General features: G+C 42.9%; 1 protein-coding gene across 1 annotated transcript in view; it reads left to right on the top strand.

Moving 5' to 3' along the window:
• Window positions 1–21,995, top strand: part of SV2A (synaptic vesicle glycoprotein 2A) — a 46,647-nt gene that overhangs the window by 11,579 nt on the left and 13,073 nt on the right. The window contains exons 2-9 of the mRNA XM_044272039.1: window positions 4,539–4,719; window positions 9,149–9,300; window positions 10,449–10,582; window positions 11,711–11,800; window positions 12,264–12,374; window positions 12,725–12,813; window positions 17,438–17,602; window positions 18,525–18,658. Coding sequence (XP_044127974.1) covers window positions 4,539–4,719; window positions 9,149–9,300; window positions 10,449–10,582; window positions 11,711–11,800; window positions 12,264–12,374; window positions 12,725–12,813; window positions 17,438–17,602; window positions 18,525–18,658 — 1,056 coding nt within the window. The remainder of the gene's footprint in view (window positions 1–4,538; window positions 4,720–9,148; window positions 9,301–10,448; window positions 10,583–11,710; window positions 11,801–12,263; window positions 12,375–12,724; window positions 12,814–17,437; window positions 17,603–18,524; window positions 18,659–21,995) is intronic.

The raw sequence follows: 21,995 nt of genomic DNA, 5'->3' as shown, positions 1-21,995 counted from the left end.
CACCACTGACTCGGAGGCCAGTAGGAAGGGCAGCGGATGAGGCCTCTGGCATGGATGGACCTAACTGCACGTCACCCCCCCCCCCCCCCCCTTCCAATCCTGGAAGCCTTCGCCTTATAATTTCACGTCCTGATTACATATTCATGTGGAAATCCTCTGGTGGATTTTAAGTTTGGAAGCAAATATTTGACGTTAAATAATATTTGCATAATTAATTTATCCGAGATTTTAATTTCCATATGTACGTGAATAAAACATGGCGGCAGATGTAACAGAGCCTCACCAACGCCAATCCCGGCTGCAGAATGTTTAGAAAAACATGCGCCAGCGCCACTCCCGTTCACAGGTTGTGTGGGGTATTGCAGTCCAGCTTCACTTAATTCAATGGAGCCATCTGTGACGGAAGGCAGCCATGTTTCTCCTGGACAACCCCTGTAACGCAGCTCCTACACTTGTGCCGAACTATGGAGCAAATTGATAATGGGGTGGAAGCAATGCTATAAGTAACGGAGACATAACCCCTATCATTCACTATGCTAATTAAGATCAGATTGTTAATTATCATCATTAGGTCACTGGTTGTCCTGCTGAGCCCCAGCAATCACATGTAATCGGTGGAGGAATGTGGCAGCAGGTGTTCAGTTTTCCTACAGCGCCACCACAGGAGAAATGAAGGATTGCACCCTGAATTCAATAGGCTGTGTTGGGTCCTCCAGGGCAAGGGACACTCTTTGTAGCTGCTCTCTGATCTTCTAGATGAGGGTTCATCCATAGCTTAGCTCCTAATGGGGGGATGTGAGAAATGGGTTTTCTTAACTAAACAACCCTGTTGAATTGGTTGTCCTGTGTCATATAAAAATTAAAGGGCTAAGCCGTTGGACAAAAGCTAATTTCCTGCTGACAACCCCCATACACTTGCATTCCGAGCTTGGACGAGGGTGTATGTGTTCCCAGTAGGGTAAGAGGTAAACCACAGCCTCTCCCAGCAGATTCTATCCCAGGAGAACGAAAGGATCAGGCATGTTAACGTCAAACCGCCTGATCCTTCTTTCCCCTAACCACTTCATCTATGATTGGCCAGTCCCACCAAAAATGGACAACTTTTGTCCATTGTGTAAAGTAAAAGGAAGACGGTCTTAGGGTTAGGGTTGGGTTGCCCAGAGCAACCAATCAGAGCTCACCTTTTATTTCTTAAAATGTTCTGAAAAAATGAAGGCAACCAAGACAGTGTTCCTGTTAGACAGTTTTGATAAATAAGGCCCAACGTCTTCAAACCTGTCCCTAATCACCAATATAAAGCAGCACACATCTGATTGGCAGCAGGCAGATCTTTATTGATTGCTAAGATGACAGAAGATGGTAGACAATATGGCAGCTTAGATCCCACAGGATGGTATTAGTGGGTGATGACATATGATGGTACAGTCACGTCCAGTGGTTAACAGGTTAAGGTCTTATCCGATGGTTAAAGTCATAGCCGGTGGGTAAGGTCATATCCAGTGGTAAAGTCACATTCGGTAGGTAGGGTCAAGTCCGGTAGTAAGGTCACATTTGGTAGGTAATGTCATATCCAGTAAGTGAAGTGAAATGAGTAGAGTTTGGCAGAGGAAGATGAAGATGGAAGATCTTAAGGAAAGATGGAAGGAGAATTGAGGTGGAGTCGTCCATGGAGGAGTTCAGGATCACAGGAGATACTTTGCATTGGCGATAGGCTGGAGGTGGCAACTGCAGGTGGTGAAAGTCAGCAGCAAGGCATGGAGAGCTGGTAAAATAAAAGGAAACGTTCATGGTTCTATCATGGAGATCATGGGCACAATTACATGGTAAACCAGTGGCACAGCTCACAGGAGATTATCCAGCGCTGTGTACTTACCTGTATAGAGGTAGATAGATTACATTCGAGATCCAGAGGTGGATATTGGGTCGCATCATGTTCGAGGAGACAGAGGAAAGACTTATGAGATGTTTCAGGTGCATCTGGTGTAGACAGGCTGGGGTCAGGATGGGGAGCAATTTAATGCATGGGCGCTGGGTGGTAGTGAGCAGCCCACGATGAGCAGACAAAAGGGAGATCCTCAAAGATCTCTTGCAGGTCGTCATAGATCGGATCCTTCCCTTCTTCACTGCAGGGCACAGGAATCTGCATTGTCGCCTGTGTATCGGTGGAATCTTTGCCCATTTGGATTGGTGATGGTATTTTTCCGGCGTCCATGTCATCCCAATGAATAGAGGAGAAAAATGGGTGTTTCCTTATGTCCCCGTGTACCCCTAATCTGCAAGACTGATTTTTACACAGGAGTCTTCTTAATAAGTCCACAGTTTCAAGGTCTAGAAAGCTATCGTATGTTGGCTCATGCTCCAGGACCTGCTTTTCGATGTCTTCATATGTATGGCCACGGAAAGGGCTTCCTCCAACAACCATGATGTATGTTATGACTCCAAGGGCAAACCAGTCAACCGAGGCACCGTATGGTTTTTGCAGGATCATTTCTGGTGCCCCATAGCCGGGAGTCCCATTATAGTCTGTTGTGGTTGTAACCTCATAAACATCATCGAGGCAGAGGCCGAAATCTGTAATTTTAATGTGCCCTTCTCTGGTCAGCAGCACGTTGTTGGGTTTTAAATCTCGGTGGATGATCCCTTTAGTATGTAGAAATTGTATCCCACAGACCAGCTCGGCAGCAATGAATTTGATGGTGGGGTAGTCTAGCCACACGTTCTCGATGATGAGGTTGGAAAGTGTACCCCCGCTGACCAGCTCCATGATGTAATAAACATAGTTTTCTGTGTGAAGGGCACCATAGCCATGCACCAGAAACCTGCTGCCATGTGTTATTTGTAGGACACGGCCCTCCACTAGTCCTGTTTTATATTCTGTGAGGAGCCTCTTCTGGACGTTCTTGACAGCCACGCGGTGTTTCATCATGGAATCAGTTGCTAACATCACTTTCCCATAACCTCCTTCTCCCAGGACATGGTGGAACGTGAGTTTGTCCAGGGTTAAGGGAACTGTGGCTGTAGGAGAGTTCTCCTGGGCAGCTGTTTTAAATCTTTTACTGGGTCCGGCCTGTTCCTCCATTGTAACTCCGGATCTGCGCTTTTTTCCTTTTGGATCGTTCCTCTCTTTTTTTGATTTTTTTTTTAATGCAGCATGGCCCTCTGTTTTATTTTTAGGGGAGACGCTGCTTCCTCTTGATCTCTGAGGTTCGGTTCTTCTTCGTTTTCTTGATCGTTCCTGAGCGCAACTTTCTCCAGCCTCTCTGGATGTCTCAGATGTCTCACTAGGAATAAGTTTCTTCTTGCTTTCCTCCTGTAGGGCATTACTTTGAGAAGAAAGAAGGAAGAATTTTCTTCCTTTCTTTACAATTAGATCTTTCGTGTTTCTCAGACGTCCAGCAAGTCTGCTCCAACGCCTTTGTAGCCCCATCATGAAAGAAGGTTTTGTACTTAGCTTTTTGTCTGAAGGTGTGGTCTCCTTCACCTGGTGGCTACATCCCTCTGCAGGATCTTCCTTCCTTCTGGATCCTCTCCTCTTTGGCGTAACTTCATCTTTCCCTTTCTCACTCTTTTCTTCCTCCGGTGATGTTTTTTTGAACTTTCTTTTTCTGCTGAAACCCATGATGAGGTTTAGGTCATCAGCAGAACAGTTCTACACAAGTTCATTCACTCACTTCACTCTAAGGTCTGTGAAATCTGACATTCTAAAGTCAGTTGCTAGTACACGTTTTGTGATGTCACCATTATGAGGTCAAAAACATTCTAAAAGCCACGCCCATAAACCAAGATGGCAGCTGGTGATCATTGTGAGGTCACATCCAGGATGCCAATTCCAACAGCCTTAAAGGTATACACTCTATGTTGTAAATATTAATTTGCGCAGAATAAAAACGCCCAGAGAAAACTTTAAATGTATCCTTAGAGCTTTAAGCATCTAACGTAAGCCCAAAAAAGTGCCATATGATGGGCTCATCCTCTAGACGGGGACTGAACTGTTTTAGGTAACCACCTCTACCTTGAGAGTTACATCTCTGAACCTTTGTGTAGGGGTCAGTGATCACACAACCGCCAATTATCCGATTCTCATAAAGACTTACAAAGGCCAGGACTTATGGGGAATGTAAAAAATAAGCATCTGATGAGAAGGGAATGAAATTGCAGTTGACTTTACATAAACCTCCCTGACCTCTCATGGTGCCGAGGTGAGCCATGTGCCTCGTAACTCGTAATTTGCAGCTTCCTGAGACTGGAATGTACATGGATATTATACCTGCTGGTTTTTCCGCAGCGCTGCTCGCGCCTTGAGAAGGTCTGTATATAGCTACCATAGGCTGTTTCTACATTCAGTACCTTGTAGATGGGGTCAAATGGCTTGTGTGAGGAATTACCGCTAGGCCCTACTCACGTTAATGGAGCTTATCAGCAATACCAGACACAAGCCACGGAGAGGAGTTTTTCTGGAAAAAAGACCAGCCTCTAGTTTAATGAAAATGCACGATAAAGAGTCAGATTAGGATTAATGTATGTACTTCTGTCTGCAGGTCTCATCGTCTACCTCGGTATGATGGTGGGAGCGTTCCTCTGGGGAGGACTGGCTGACCGAATGGGAAGAAGACAGTGCCTGATCATGTCTCTCTCCGTCAACAGCGTGTTCGCCTTCTTTTCTTCGTTTGTTCAAGGCTATGGCACTTTCTTGTTCTGCAGACTTTTATCTGGAGTAGGGTAAGATCACATTATCTATCTACTGTATCTTCTATCCATCTATCTATCTATCTATCTACTGTATCTTCTATCTATCATCTATCCATCTATCTATCTACTGTATCTTCTATCTATCTATCTATCTCATATCTATCTATCTCATATCTATCTATCTATCTATCTCCTATCTATCTATCTATCTATCTATCTCATATCTATCTATCTATCTATCTCCTATCTATCTCTCTCATATCTATCTATCTCATATCTATCTATCTCCTATCTATCTATCTATCTATCTCCTATCTATCTATCTATCTATCTCATATCTATCTATCTATCTCCTATCTATCTATCTATCTATCTATCTCATATCTATCTATCTATCTATCTATCTCCTATCTATCTATCTCATATCTATCTATCTATCTATCTATCTATCTCATATCTATCTATCTCATATCTATCTATCTCCTATCTATCTATCTATCTATCTCATATCTATCTATCTCATATCTATCTATCTATCTATCTCCTATCTATCTATCTCCTATCTATCTATCTCATATCTATCTATCTATCTATCTCCTATCTATCTATCTCATATCTATCTATCTATCTATCTCCTATCTATCTATCTATCTATCTATCTCATATCTATCTATCTATCTATCTCCTATCTATCTCTCTCATATCTATCTATCTCATATCTATCTATCTCCTATCTATCTATCTATCTATCTATCTCCTATCTATCTATCTATCTATCTCATATCTATCTATCTATCTCCTATCTATCTATCTATCTATCTATCTCATATCTATCTATCTATCTATCTATCTCCTATCTATCTATCTCATATCTATCTATCTATCTATCTATCTATCTCATATCTATCTATCTCATATCTATCTATCTCCTATCTATCTATCTATCTATCTCATATCTATCTATCTCATATCTATCTATCTATCTATCTCCTATCTATCTATCTCCTATCTATCTATCTCATATCTATCTATCTATCTATCTCCTATCTATCTATCTATCTATCTATCTATCTCATATCTATCTCATATCTATCTCCTATCTATCTATCTATCTATCTATCTACTGTATCTCCTATCTATCTCATATCTATCTATCTATCTATCTATCTATCTATCTATCTCCTATCTATCTATCTCATATCTATCTATCTATCTATCTATCTCATATCTATCTCATATCTATCTATCTATCTCATATCTATCTATCTATCTATCTCATATCTATCTCATATCTATCTATCTATCTATCTCATATCTATCTATCTATCTATCTATCTATCTATCTATCTATCTCCTATCTATCTATCTCCTATCTATCTATCTATCTCATATCTATCTATCTCATATCTATCTATCTATCTCCTATCTATCTATCTATCTATCTATCTCATATCTATCTATCTATCTATCTATCTATCTATCTATCTATCTCATATCTATCTATCTATCTCATATCTATCTATCTATCTATCTATCTATCTCATATCTATCTATCTATCTCATATCTATCTCATATCTATCTCTATCTATCTATCTATCTATCTATCTCCTATCTATCTCATATCTATCTATCTATCTATCTATCTATCTCCTATCTATCATCCATCTATCTATCTCATATCTATCTATCTCATATCTATCTCCTATCTATCTATCTATCTATCTATCTCCTATCTATCTATCTATCTATCTATCTCATATCTATCTATCTATCTCATATCTATCTATCTATCTATATCTCATATCTATCTATCTATCTATCTATCTATCTCATATCTATCTATCTATCTCATATCTATCTCTATCTATCTATCTATCTATCTCCTATCTATCTATCTATCTATCTCATATCTATCTATCTATCTATCTCATATCTATCTATCTATATCATATCTATCTATCTATCTATCTATCTATCTCATATCTATCTCCTATCTATCTATCTATCTCATATCTATCTATCTATCTATCTCATATCTATCTATCTATCTATCTATCTATCTATCTCATATCTATCTATCTATCTATCTATCTATCTCCTATCTATCTATCTATCTCATATCTATCTATCTCATATCTATCTATCTATCTATCTATCTCATATCTATCTATCTCCTATCTATCTCATATCTATCTATCTCATATCTATCTATCTCATATCTATCTATCTATCTATCTCATATCTATCTATCTCATATCTATCTATCTATCTCATATCTATCTCATATCTATCTATCTATCTCATATCTATCTATCTCATATCTATCTATCTCCTATCTATCTATCTATCTATCTATCTCATATCTATCTATCTATCTATCTATCTATCTATCTATCTATCTCATATCTATCTATCTATCTCATATCTATCTATCTATCTCATATCTATCTATCTATCTCATATCTATCTATCTCCTATCTATCTCATATCTATCTATCTCCTATCTATCTCATATCTATCTATCTCATATCTATCTATCTCATATCTATCTATCTATCTATCTCATATCTATCTATCTCATATCTATCTATCTATCTCATATCTATCTATCTATCTATCTATATCATATCTATCTATCTCCTATCTATCTCATATCTATCTATCTATCTCATATCTATCTATCTATCTATCTATCTATCTCATATCTATCTATCTCATATCTATCTATCTATCTATCTATCTCATATCTATCTATCTATCTATCTATCTATCTATCTCATATCTATCTATCTCCTATCTATCTCATATCTATCTATCTATCTCATATCTATCTATCTATCTCATATCTATATATCTATCTATCTATCTCATATCTATCTATCTATCTATCTATCTATCTATCTATCTATCTATCTCATATCTATCTATCTATCTCATATCTATCTATCTATCTATCTATCTATCTCATATCTATCTATCTAATGTCATTCCTAACATTTAGGGGTCCTGGTGACCGGGCTTGTTGGCAGTGGCAGGAGGCTTGTATTTGGCCTGTCAGGGTATATAGATAGATATAGCGCCTCTTTCTGCTGCGATCACTTTATCACTAGCGGCGGCTCAGATCTGTCATGGAGCGAGCGTGTAATGTGAAATAACGGATGTGCAGACGCAATTAACATCTTATTCCCCGAGCAGCCTAGTGCTATAGTCACCATCTTTTTCCAGATATTTCTACCTAAGATAAAATACTAGTTGGTAGATGCTAAATGTTGATGGTGGAAATATGCCTTTAAGCCATGTACCTGGTTTTCTAATGTGCTAAATGGCTGATTTACCTACCTAAAGGGGTTATACCATGACTGATATAAAAAGTATAATCAGACATCACATCGTACATTCTAACAAAGCTAGAACCAGCCCTGTACCTCACATGGATCCAGAGATCTTTCCATTCGTTGCTCTGCTAGATTTATTTCAGGCTGGCAGCTCAAGGGGAGTGTCCCTTCTGCTGCAGATCTCTCCCTATCACAGCTCAGGGGATGTGTCCTTTCTGCTGCAGCTCTCTCCCTATCACAGCTCAGGGGGAGTGTCCTTTCTGCTGCAGTTCTCTCCCTATCACAGCTCAGGGGGTGTGTCCTTTCTGCTGCAGCTCTCTCCCTATCACAGCTCAGGGTGTGTGTCCTTTCTGCTGCAGCTCTCCCCCTATCACAGCTCAGGGGGGGTGTCCTTTCTGCTGCAGCTCTCTCCCTATCACAGCTCAGGGGGGTGTCCTTTCTGCTGCAGCTATCTCCCTATCACAGCTCAGGGTGTGTGTCCTTTCTGCTGCAGCTCTCTCCCTATCACAGCTCAGGGTGTGTGTCCTTTCTGCTGCAGCTATCTCCCTATGACAGCTCAGGGGGGGTGTCCTTTCTGCTGCAGTTCTCTCCCTATCACAGCTCAGGGGGGTGTCCTTTCTGCTGCAGTTCTCTCCCTATCACAGATCAGGGGGTGTGTCCTTTCCTGCTGCAGCTCTTTTTCTGTAACTACCACAGCTTCTAACAGAAGATATGGCTGGTGACAGTTGAAGATTTAAACTGAGCATGTGCGACCACCCCAGTTAGATGGACAGAGCAGTAAGGAAAAGAACAAACAGCAGGTGGTTGTCTACAGATACATTTTAAAACGTATAATGGTGGCCATATTGGATGTTAGACTAGACTCACACTTGTGCTGGAGCGTGCAGATATCGCAGTATGCTACACTGTATTTTCCAGGTAAAATAACAGAAATCCTATGGAACCCCTCATAGTCAGCGGGGACTGTTGGACGCAGGGGCATCATTTTATCTATTCCCCATCGCGACGGAACAGAAAGCCGGAAATGATAACGCAGATGTGAACCTCACCTACCCAGTTAGCGAAGGCATCATGGCCTAATGATTTAAAAAAAATGTATTAATATTCTCCATCGCCTTTGCAGCATCGGTGGATCTATTCCTATCGTCTTCTCCTATTTCTCTGAATTCCTGGCCCAGGAAAAGCGGGGAGAGCATCTGAGCTGGCTGTCCATGTTCTGGATGATCGGGGGGATCTACGCCTCGGCCATGGCCTGGGCTATCATTCCTCATTATGGTGAGTTAAGGTCATTCTAAATAAGCAGGGGCTACAGCTGGGCTTATGGAAATCAGGGGGAGTGTCCTTTCTGCTGCAGCTCTCTCCCTACCACAGCTCAGGGGGGTGTCCTTTCTGCTGCAGCTTTCTCCCTATCACAGCTCAGGGGATGTGTCCTTTCTGCTGCAGCTCTCTCCCTACCACAGCTCAGGGGGGGGGGGGGTCCTTTCTGCTGCAGCTCTCTCCCTACCACAGCTCAGGGGGGGTCCTTTCTGCTGCAGCTCTCCCTTTCACAGCTCAGGGGGGGTGTCCTTTCTGCTGCAGCTCTCCCTTTCACACCTCAGGGGGGGTGTCCTTTCTGCTGCAGCTCTCTCCCTACCACAGCTCAGGGGGGGGTCCTTTCTGCTGCAGCTCTCCCCCTACCAAAGCTCGAGGGGGGGGGTGCTTTCTGCTGCGGCTCTCCCCCTATCACAGCTCAGGGGGTGTGTCCGAAATCTAAAACTGGGTGGTAACTTCACGTAGAGTAGACATGTCATTGTGCTATGCCACATCCTCTAGAAATACATCACGCAATGGTTGATAGGCATCAATTAAAGGGACCACAGAAATTTGCATTTAAGGCATCAAGTTTTCATAGGAATAATGGAAGTCTTATGTTGCTGATGTCTTGTTGGTCGGCTATGGGGTGTGGTGCAGGAAATATCTGTAAATCCCGAATTCACCCTCCTGTGTCACACTTTTGTTTTGTTTGTCAGCCTGTGCCCTGCCTGGTTAATTGTAGCAGCAGCCTCATCTCTCACACCATGTGGCTTCAGCTACACACTACCGCCTGTTCCCTGCTGTAAGCCTTTATAGAATACCCAATAGTGACACCTAGTGTCATGATTTAACACTACAATTCCCATTAAATTACTTGTAATTAGGGGGGCGTAACTACCATAGCGGCAGACCATGCGACTACAGGGCCACAGGGGTCCTAGTTGGGATCATCTCCTCTTCTACTGGGGGTGAAAACTTGGTCTGGACTCTACCCTCTAAAGGAACAACTTTTAGCAAATGAGGCAGTGGAAAAAATGGCCCAAGGCGGAAACCCTTCTGTCCTGTGTGGGCGGCCTGGTTGGATCAGGTCTACGTCTAGCCTTATCTCACCGTCTTTCATCTCTCGACAGGATGGAGTTTCCAGATGGGTTCGGCATATCAGTTCCACAGTTGGCGGGTGTTTGTCTTGGTTTGTGCATTTCCTTCTGTGTTCGCCATCGGAGCTCTGAACACCATGCCAGAGAGTCCTCGCTTCTACCTAGAGGTAAGATATGAACCTCTATCCTGAAGAATGTTCTGAGATGGCTTAATATTTATCCTACGCAGGATATACGTGTCATAAAGTGGTAGTCTCCTGCCTGTGACCATGGTTTTCTAGGTCTTCAGTATCTGATCGGTGGGGGTACGAAAACCGGGACTCCTGCCGATCAGCAACTTGAGAAGACATCGGCACTCACAGTAGCACCACGACCTTCTCCATCCTCACCAAGCACAGCACCATCCATTTGATAGTGGCTGTGCTTGGTATTGCAGCTCAGCCCCATTCACCTCAATGGGGCTGAGCTGCGCCTAGGCCGTGTGACCGAATAACGTGACATCACATGGCCTTCTCGCTGCTTACCCTAGGCCAGTGACATCACGTTCATTGGTCACTTGGCCTAGGCGCAGCTCAGTCTCATTCAAGTGAATGGGACTGAGCTGCAATACCAAGCATAGCCACTACAGATAGGTCATCGGTATAAAGAAGTCAGAAAACCCCTTTAATCTGCAGTGTCCAGACATGTCATCTGGTCACCCAAGCAGGGGATGCCCTGCCAGCCACAGGAGGATGGCCCCCTTTAGCAACCTGTCTGTACGAGGCCCTTCCAGCTGAGCATCAGAAGCCCAGGACCAGGGGCGCACCACCAATGAGGCCAGATGAGGTACATCTGGTAGGGGTAAGAGGGCAGCGGAAGGGCCACGGGCAATGAGTGCTTTCATTGTGGCAAAGGGGTTAGGTTCAGAAATTGGCATGGGGGGGTGGCGCCGTTTTCTTTTTTTGACGCCTTAGGCGGCAGAAAGGCTAGGCGCACCCCTGCTAAGCTGAGAGTGGGTCTTAGCGGTTCAGTGGAGGCAAAGCTTCATGGTGTGATGGGCACACAGAAGTGCGGGACTTGCCAATAAGCATTCTCATTCAGTGACAGCAAGCAGAGATCCTTGAAATGTTGAGATGATGATCAGTGAAGGTTAGAATTCCGATTTCAATGTAATGTTCATAGCAGCAATACACCATCTACCAGGGTACCCAATGCAGGGTATCACACCGCTCTTCAGACGCAGTCATCATTTTGCGCTTTATTACCCAAAGCGCTTTGCATTGACGATAATAATTCCTTTCTGAAATCTCTTCTAGAATGGAAAACACGATGAAGCTTGGATGGTGCTAAAGCAGGTCCATGACACCAACATGCGAGCCAAGGGCCACCCGGAAAGAGTCTTCTCCGTAAGTAAAGATGTTGCTTAGCACCCATTCCCAATAAATCGAATGCGGAAAAGGAAGCAACTTTGCAATAGGTAATAAAATAAATAAACAAACAAACAGGTCTAGGCGTCTCCATGGTAACAGACAACACCAAGGTTCTGTGTAGTCTGATGGTGCAGTCTCTCTCTTCCATTTTTCGCCCTACCTCTTTGCCAGAAGTAGAAGGCAGATGTGACTGCAGGATCAGACTACGCGGAGTCTTGTTTGCGGTCTGTTACCATGGAAACACGTAGTCTGCATAGGATTTCTTTTTTTTTTTTAATTAACACCTATTGTCAAGTTGTCTCATTTAATATGCATGGAGGGAATAAAAGACGTTGTCGGTCACGATGGGCGTGGCCTTGAATTGAAATAGCTTTATCGCTCATTTGGTGGCATACAGTCTTTGTAACCCTTTATTGACTGGCTGGTTTTGTCTTTACAGGTCACTCAGATAAAGTTCATTAAACAAGAGGATGAACTGATTGAGATCCAGTCAGACACAGGGACGTGGTACCGGCGCTGGATGATCCGGATACTTAATTTGTCTCAGCAGGTAGGCGCCGGGAGCGGAATGTCTCTGATGAGTTAACCCTTTGTGCCTGTTTCACTCTGGCCAAATGTGCTGCGTACTTCGCAGCAGAAACCGCCGCTGCCGCGGTTTACTTTGCATACCATGGACCCGCTTGCACCTTAGATCTATTGAATAGACATGGCGCCAAGAAGGGTTATGTTCTATCTTGGCACAGTCACGCCTTTAAACCGCCGATCTGCAAACTGCAGTGCGGCGGAATTTTTGCGGCCAAAATTCCCTTTTAATTTACATAATTTATATATATATATTTTTTTAAACATTTTGTATTTATATCCATGTTCTAAGCACTGGGACCTTTTCATGCTTTGCAGGTTTGGTCTAATTTCCACCAGTGCTTTGCCCCAGAATACAGACGCATCACCCTGATGATGATGGCGGTTTGGTTCACCATGTCTTTCAGGTTGGTATATTGTTCTAGATGGCAGCGCGGGACGAGGCGTCTTGGGTGTCAGTAGAGTTTTCCATGTTTCTGTTCGTTTTACAGAAAGCTGCTTTGGTTGCTAATAACAGCACTTAGTTTCGCTCACGGCCTCCTTGCTCCGTCAAATTCTGAACTGCTCCGTGAAATTGCTATCGTCATGGCAACCGCTGCAGGACCGTCTGGCTTCCTCCTCTCCGGACGAGACTCGAGATGGAGTCTGACAATCTTTGGTCTTAGCTAATTCACATTTCCGTTTCAATGAAGTAGATCTGACGGCATTAGTCCCGATCGGTATTGAGCTGCCGCCCCGATACCACTCAGCTGTCAGATCTCAGGAGTCCAACGTAATTATTACCTCCGACAAGTGATGCTCAGCCAACATCTCCTCCACCTTGATATAGTCGTCATTAGAGTTTAGCATTTTTCAGCCAGAAATCAGAGGAACCCGAAGAATGACAAGCTCAGATCATGGCTTCTGACCACCCAGCTGCGCTGCTGGGACCATGCCCTGTACAGCCGGGTGGCCAGGGATGGACCTCTACGGCAGTACTGTAGACCTTTCATCCAGAAACCTAATTCTCCTAGAGGTTGGACCACCATCGATGATAAAACGAACATGGATTCAGTGATAGGAATTTGGTTCCTATGCAAAGAGACGTTTGTAGCACCACTGTTTGGCTCTTAAAGGGGTTGTCCAGGATTTTGATGCTATCCTCAGGGTTGGCCATCAATATCAAACCAGCAGGGGTCCAACACACCGCACCTTTGCAGGTCAGTAAGGCTTTAAGGCAAGAGGCGTTGGTGCCACCACAACCTATAAACCAGGGATGCTCAACCTGCGGCCCTCCAGCTGTTGCAAAACTACAACCCCCAGCATGCCCTAATAGCTGTCTAGGCTTGCTGGGAGTTGTAGTTTTGCAACAGCTAGAGAGCTGCAGGTTGGGCACCCCTGCTCTAGACTCTTTGGGGGACATTTATCAAGACCAACGTTTTCTTCGCCAGTCTTTATACCACCCGCTACACCAGAGGGTGCGCCAAATTTATGAAGAGGCGCACTCCTATCATAGATTTAGTGCATCCTTCCGCTGGCCGTGTCTCAAATCTGTGGCAGCCAATTCAATCCATTCATGCCAGGAAACTGTCGTGAATAAAGATAAATGCGACGGACTTGCAGTGACGCCCCCTCACCACACTCTGTCGTGAAGGGGGTAAAGTGGCAAATTTTGCAGAAAATATGCCGTGCGACAATCTGTGTGTTTTTCACATGCTAAGGGCTCATGCACACGACCGTATGTATTTTGCGGTCCGCAAAAAATACGGATGACGTCTGTGTGCATTCCATATTTTGCGGAACGGAACAGTTGGCCCCTAATAGAACAGTCCTATCCTTGTCCGTAATGCGGACAATAATAGGACATGTTATATTTTTTTTGCAGAACGGAAATACGAACATAAGGAAACGGAATGCACACAGAGTACCTTCCGTTTTTTTTGCAGGCCCATTGAAATGAAACAGAATCGACACGGAAAGAATATACATTAGGGTCTATTCACATGTCCGTAGTCTATTGTGGATCCGCAATACATCCGGCCGGCACCCCCCAGAGAACTGCCTATTCTTGTCTGCAATTGCGGACAAGAATAGGACATGTTCTATTTTTTTGGCGGAAGTTCGGGACCGCGCTCCAGAAATGCGGATGCGGAGAGCACATAGCGTGCTCTCCGCATCCATTCCTGCCCTGTTGAAAATGAATGGGTCCGCACCCGTTCCCAATATTGCGAAATGGATGCGGACCCATTTGTGGACGTGTGAATGGACCTTTAGTGTGCATGAGCCCTAATGGCTCATGCACATGACCGTATGTATTTTGCGGTTTGCAAAAATGGATCCGCAAAAAATATGGATGACGTCTGTGTGCATTCCGTATTTTGTGGAAGGGAACAGCTGGCCCCTAATAAAACAGTCTTATCCTTCTCCGTAAGGCCTCTTGCACATGACCGTTGTTGTGTCCCGTGTCCGTTGTTCCGTGATTTTCTGCGGACCCGTTGACTTTCAATGGGTTCGTGGAAAACTCGGCTAATGCACCGTTTGTCATCCGCGTCCGTGATCCGTGTTTCCAGTCCGTGAAAAAAATAAGACCTGTCCAATTTTTTTCACGGACAACGTTTCGCGGACCCATTCAAGTCAATAGGTCCGTGAAAAAACACGGAGGCACACTAGATTGTCATCCGTGTCCACGTCCGTTTTTTTGCATGGCAAACTTGACTTATATTTTTTTTTACTTTCCTTCATGTCTGGAGATCCTCCAAAAATAAAGGAAGACACACGGAAAACAAAAACGGACACGGATCACGGAACAACGGAACCCCTTTTGGCGGACCGCAAAATAATACTGTCGTGTGCATAAGGCCTTATGCAGACAATAATAGGACATGTTTTTTTTTTAATGGAAATACAGACATACGGAAACGGAATGCACACGGAGTACCTTCAATTTTTTTTGCGGACCCATTGAAATGAATGGTTCAGCAAAAAAAACGGAATGGACATGGAAAGAAAATATGTTCGTGTGCATGATCCCTAAGTCACATAGAAATCACATAGTAAATGTTCCCCTTTAGGCGTAAGCACCCATTTCTACTCTTATCATTGGGGCATACATACTGTAGATAGTAGGGTCCTGTGCAAGAAAAGTATGTGAACCCCTTTACTATGTAAGGACTTCCTCCCCCCTCTTCACGTTCCTTGAAGTGATCCAGCTGCATAATTCTGAGGAAAATGACAACATACAGCAGAAAACAAAAGACCAGAAAAGACTAAAATAAAGAAAAGAGCAAAACAAATGCTAAAAGAAAACCCAGAGCAGAGTGTGATCTTTAACGTGGATGCCTGTGAAATGTAATGGCACATCAGTATAAGCTCCTTCTAAGCTTGAGTCTCGTCTTGCCTCGTAGACGCAGTGCCTGTAGTCAGCACATTTCCTGAAGCTGCCCTCGAAAGATTGGAGAAGAAGAGTTTTTGTTAGCAAAAAGGACACCGAAGAGTTGTATATAAAATCCATGTGATTTTGTGTTCAATGTTTGACTGGTATAAAGGCCTTGAAACGCGTAGAAATAATTATCTAACCAATTACCTGGCATGGATGCCACCACTGTCTTCTACACAAGATGCATTAAACTCCCCGTTTCCGTCTGGGCTTTTCAGGACTGAAGCTTGTAGATTGATTCCCCCCAAATAACCATTAATTCAAGCTGTCAGGGAGATAATTAAAATGCCATATTCCCAGTTACTGCTTGCCATTCCTTGGCTGCACATTAAAAGAGGCAGAAATGACTTACTAATGAAGTTATAGGCCTGCGGTCCGACACTGGGAGAGAAAACGAGATCGGAGGCTTTAGGGGAGAGGAGAATGTAGAATTATGTCGTGTGCGGTTTCTGCTGCTGCTGGCGGAAAGACGATATCTGGAAGGACAGAACATAACAACGAAGTGGAAGGAGAGCAGTTTATTGATGTCAGGGGATATCAGAGAACGCTCGTTTTATTGAGATGCTATTTATTTGCAGTATGAAAGTATCATAAGCTGAGAAGGGACACCTATGGCAACCTAAAGGGCCACTAAACGAAAAGACCTGTGCCGCCTGTAGTAGCCTACATCATCTGTTTCCACAGTGTATGCATAACAGAGACTAATGCAACTCAATTTAGCTACTCGTTTCCCATACTGTGACTCCCTTGTATATGTGGAAAGTAGAGAGATGACGCCCATATTCATAAGAAAACTATATTAATAGGTAATTTATGTAGAAATGCACGTTGAGGCCTTCTTAAACAGACAATTATATCTAATTTGTTGTAGGGATTGTTGATTTAGTCACTATGTGCATCCATGTTTAGATTGGCCAAAAAATCACTGAAATTCTGTAGCGTACCCCAATCCTAGAGTAACTCCACCCTAGAGTAACCCAATCCTAGAGTAACTCCACCCTAGAGTAACCAAATCCTAGAATAACTCCACCCTAGAGTAACCCAATCCTAGAGTAACTCCACCCTAGAGTAACCCAATCCTAGAATAACTCCACCCTAGAGTAACCCAATCCTATAATAACTCCACCCTGAAATAACACCCCCCTATAATAAATCCATCCTAAACTAACTTTACCCTGGAATAACTCCACCCTAAGATAAATCCACTCTGGAATAACGTCACCCTAGGATAACTCCACGCCAGGAAAACTCCACTGTAGCATAATTCCACCCTAAAACAGTTCTCTACCAGTTGCATGAATGATATATGAATTTTGGAGTAAATAAATGCCCTAACTCCTTCAAGATGTTTTTTTTTTCCTCATCTGGTCCTTATTTCTCTCTCCAACACTGTATGGTGAAGAGTTATCAATATGTGCCACCATGACTCCCACCAACTAATGGATGACAATACCAGTCAAGACTGAAAGTATTGTGTGGCTCGTAGCTGAGAGAAGTCTCCTGCTTCTTCCATCTTCCAGGAGAGAAATCCAGGGGTTGTCCAAAGTTGGGTATATATATATGGAAGTCGGGGAAAACAAAATCTTCTCTTTAACACGTCTCTATTATTTTCTCAGCTACTATGGACTGACGGTTTGGTTCCCAGACATGATCAAACATCTTCAGAACATTGACTATGCCTCACGCACCAAATATTTCTCCAACGAGAGGGTGATCAGCTTCAACTTTAACTTTACTCTCGAAAATCAAGTCCACGATAACGGAGAATACCAAAATGACAAGTAAGAGCAAACAATGCCCTTGTTGTTTTTGGACTAATTCGTACTAATAGTTTACACACATTGAAGGTGACCTCTCAGAAGGATGCAACCTAAATTGTTCAAAGGATTTACTCTAATACATTTGTTATACTGTTTACTAGAATTAATATTTAAAATACATGAATTAGCTATACATCAGAAAGGGGACAATAACCCATTAGTGAACCAACCTAATTTAATTATTAAAGGGTGTTAAACATTTTAAAAAATCTATATGAGAGCAATGTCTCTCTACCTGGAGATTTGACCACATAAATGTACACAAAAAAATCAGAACTTAGAAATATATAATCATCTGTGTGTTCCAGGAGATCAGCCAAATACCTCTCCTCCTCCTCCTAGAGTAACCCAATCCTAGAATAACTCCACCCTAGAGTAACCCAATCCTAAAATAACTCCACCCTAGAGTAACCCAATCCTAGAATAACTCCACCCTAGAGTAAGACAATTGGCTGCAGCAGGAACATCCCACCTCTGTCCTGTCTGTATAGTAGATAGGCAATTAATGTAGTTTATGGGGAAATAGTCTTTAAGTGGGCTGTTTTGTTAGAAAACTTGTTGTTAAACCCCTGTAGAAGTTTCCATATTAGATGTCACCCATAGTTGATAGAGATGTTAAAGGGACAGAAAAACAACCCAAGGGGAAGGAGGCATGTTCTTCAAGAAACAGGTGCTGGTATCCCCAACTGCAGGGATTGACCTTTTGAAGTATAAGGATGAACCACAGAGTAGGCACTGGAGGTTTGCTATATACAATATCATCTTATGATTCTTGATAGAACAGTCTAAGGTCGACGCTACCATGTATTCAACCTTTTCATGTGGCAAGTACAGTGTCTGCTGAGATGTAAAATAATTACACCTCTTGCTTTTGTTTCAAAAGATTCATTGGCCTCAAGCTAAAGTCTGTTATATTTGAAAATTCCTTGTTCAAAGACTGTTACTTTGAAGATATCACATCCAGTAACACTTTCTTCAAGAACTGTACTTTCATCTCCACCATGTTCTACAACACAGGTAATGACTTATTCTCATTTTTCAAAATGGTTTTTGTTTCTCTGCATTGAAAAAGTCGAACATATAAAAGCACAAATCTACATAATCTTGACCAAATATGAGGCCTGTTATTATTATTTACAAGAATATAGCTACTATAATACTGCTCCTATGTACAAGAATATAACTACTATAATACTGCTCCTATGTACAAGAATATAACTACTATAATACTGCTCCCATGTACAAGAATATAACTACTATAATACTGCTCCCATGTACAAGAATATAACTACTATAATACTGCCTCCTATGTACAGGAATATAACTACTATAATACTGCTCCTATGTACAAGAATATAACTACTATAATACTGCCTCCTATGCACAAGAATATAACTACTATAATACTGCTCCTATGTACAAGAATATAACTACTATAATACTGCTCCTATGTACAAGAATATAACTACTATAATACTGCCTCCTATGTACAAGAATATAACTACTATAATACTGCTCCTATGTACAAGAATATAACTACTATAATACTGCTCCTATGTACAGGAATATAACTACTATAATACTGCTCCTATGTACTAGAATATAACTACTATAATACTGCCTCCTATGTACAAGAATATTACTACTATAATACTGCTCCTATGTACAGGAATATAACTACTATAATACTGCTCCTATGTACAAGAATATAACTACTATAATACTGCCTCCTATGTACAAGAATATAACTACTATAATACTGCCTCCTATGTACAAGAATATAACTACTATAATACTGCTCCTATGTACAAGAATATAACTACTATAATACTGCTCCTATGTACAAGAATATAACTACTATAACACTGCTCCTATGTACAAGAATATAACTACTATAATACTGCTCCTATGTACAAGAATATAACTGCTATAATACTGCCTCCCCTGTACAAGAATATAACTAGTATAATACTGCCCCCTATGTACAAGAATATAACTACTATAATACTTCTCCTATGTACAAGAATATAACTACTATAATACTTCTCCTATGTACAAGAATATAACTACTATAATACTGCTCCTATGTACAAGAATATAACTACTATAATACTGCTCCTATGTACAAGAATATAACTACTATAATACTGCTCCTATGTACAAGAATATAACTACTATAATACTGCTCCTATGTACAAGAATATAACTACTATAATACTGCTCCTATGTACAAGACTAACTACTATAATACTGCTCCTATGTACAAGAATATAACTACTATAATACTGCTCCTATGTACAAGAATATAACTACTATAATACTGCCTCCTATGTGCAAGAATATAACTACTAGAGGGGCGGAGTTTGGCCGCTGAGCTGCATGGCTGCCGGTGACTGAGCTCCTCATCCTAGCCGGCACAAACCCCCTTTTATAGCACCTTTTAGAAGCTTGAAATGGGCAAAGTGGAGAGAGATCGCCCCAGGGAACCTGCTGACCCACCTGTGAGCCGCTCCAAACAGCCTGACATGGAGAAATTCCTGAGGAAAGCTGCCAAGGGCACCGCTGCTGGGACACCTAAGATGGCGCCGGCTCCTTCTATTCATTCCGATCCGGATGAATTTTCGGAAGCGGGAAGTATTTCGGATGCATCCGAATATAAAAATCGCAAGCGGGGAACGAATCTTTCAAAAGCGATCCTTCGCGAAATTTTGGACTCTGCGCTAGCTCCCCTGAAGCAGGACTTGACTGAAATAAAGACCGATCTCCGATCCATCGGCCAGAGAGTCGCTGCACTGGAAAACTCGCAAGACGCGATTATTCGCTTCGGTGAGGAAACTTGCTCCACCCTTGGTTCGCATAAAGATCTTCTTAACGATGCCCTCCTGCGAATTGAAGATCAGGAAAATCGCAGCCGGAGACGTAATATTCGCATCCGCGGCCTCCCTGAAATATTCGCATCGGAAGTTCTTGAAAAAATCGCGAAAGAAATATTCGCGAATCTTTTAACTCCAGAAAGAGCAGCAAATATTGTCATTGAACGCATACATCGCGCTCTTCGCCCCAAGCCAAAGGCTTCAGACCCTCCGAGAGATGTTGTCTGCGGTATCCTCAGTCTTGTGGACACTGCGGCTCTATTGAAAGCCAGTAGAGAGGCGGACCGCCTGGAATATGAAGGCTCGCAGCTGCAGTTCTTTCAGGACTTGGCACCTTCCACGTTGGCAAAGAGACGTATTTTGCGTCCGCTTCTTGAAGTTCTTAAATCTTCCGGGACCCAATTCCGCTGGCTGTACCCCTTTGGCTTGGCCGTTGTCAAAAACGGGCGGCAGATCACCATACGCACGCCTCAGGACCTATCCGGGGCCTGGGTCCCACTGGGTATTGCTCCAATTGAAATTCCGTCCTGGATGCCGGCAGACCAGGGAGATCCTATACCCTCGCCTCCGACTGCAGACACCTGGTCCCTTGTGCCTGCCGGGAAGAAATCCCGACCCAGTCAGAGTTCCCAGGCTTCCGCTGCTGCGGGTCGCTCTCCTCATCGCTGATTCCTCTCTGCTACGTTGGCCACCATTTTCGCCGTTCACAGTTCAGGTGTTCTCCTGAAGTGGACCTCCGGAAGTTACGGTTGTCTCCTGTTATATTGTTCAGGACATGCATAGGAGCTGTCTAGCCTTTTGACATGGCCTTTCTAGGTGTATCCAGGCCTTTGTTTACCTCCCTGAGGACTTCGCCCTCCTGAATGTTATCTACCTCTTCCCTCCCACCCCCTCTGCACAGGGGATTTGTTTGCCGTTGTTTCCCTCATTGACTTCCTTGTTACCTGATGGCCTTTTCATGGCCTCTCCCAGCTCTACGAGACCCCCCGCCTGATGGATCCCGGCACCAGGCCGTGATGAGAAAGGATCCTCTGATTCCCAGGCGCTCCGTGGAGCTCTTAGTTCTGCATTCTGTGATTATGATTTACTGTTTGCATTATTGTCTCCCTTCTTTTGCCCTCATGTGTTTCCCCTTCTGTGTCCTCTTATCCCATCCTAATGTTCTTACTTGGTTCGCTCAGATTATGATTGCTTTGTGCTTTCCTGCTGACTTAACATGGCTTCTCTTATAGTTTCTTCCCTTAATGTCCGGGGCCTGAACGAGCCGTGCAAAAGATCCCAGGTGATTTCCTTACTACTAAAAGACAAAGTTTCGATAGCCTTTTTTCAAGAAACACATTTCCGGGCAGGTAAGATTCCCAATCTTCCTTCCAAAAAGTTCACTCAGTGGTTCCACAGCGCACAGGCCTCCGCTAGCCGGGGTGTCAGTATTGCCATTCACAAGCAGGTACCCTTTGCGGTTACAGCCTCCTCCTCGGATC

Source organism: Bufo gargarizans, chromosome 11 (assembly GCF_014858855.1).
Source record: "Bufo gargarizans isolate SCDJY-AF-19 chromosome 11, ASM1485885v1, whole genome shotgun sequence".
Lineage (NCBI taxonomy): Eukaryota > Metazoa > Chordata > Amphibia > Anura > Bufonidae > Bufo > Bufo gargarizans.
The sequence above is the reverse complement of the archived record's forward strand: the minus strand, read 5'-3'. Positions and strand labels throughout refer to the sequence as shown.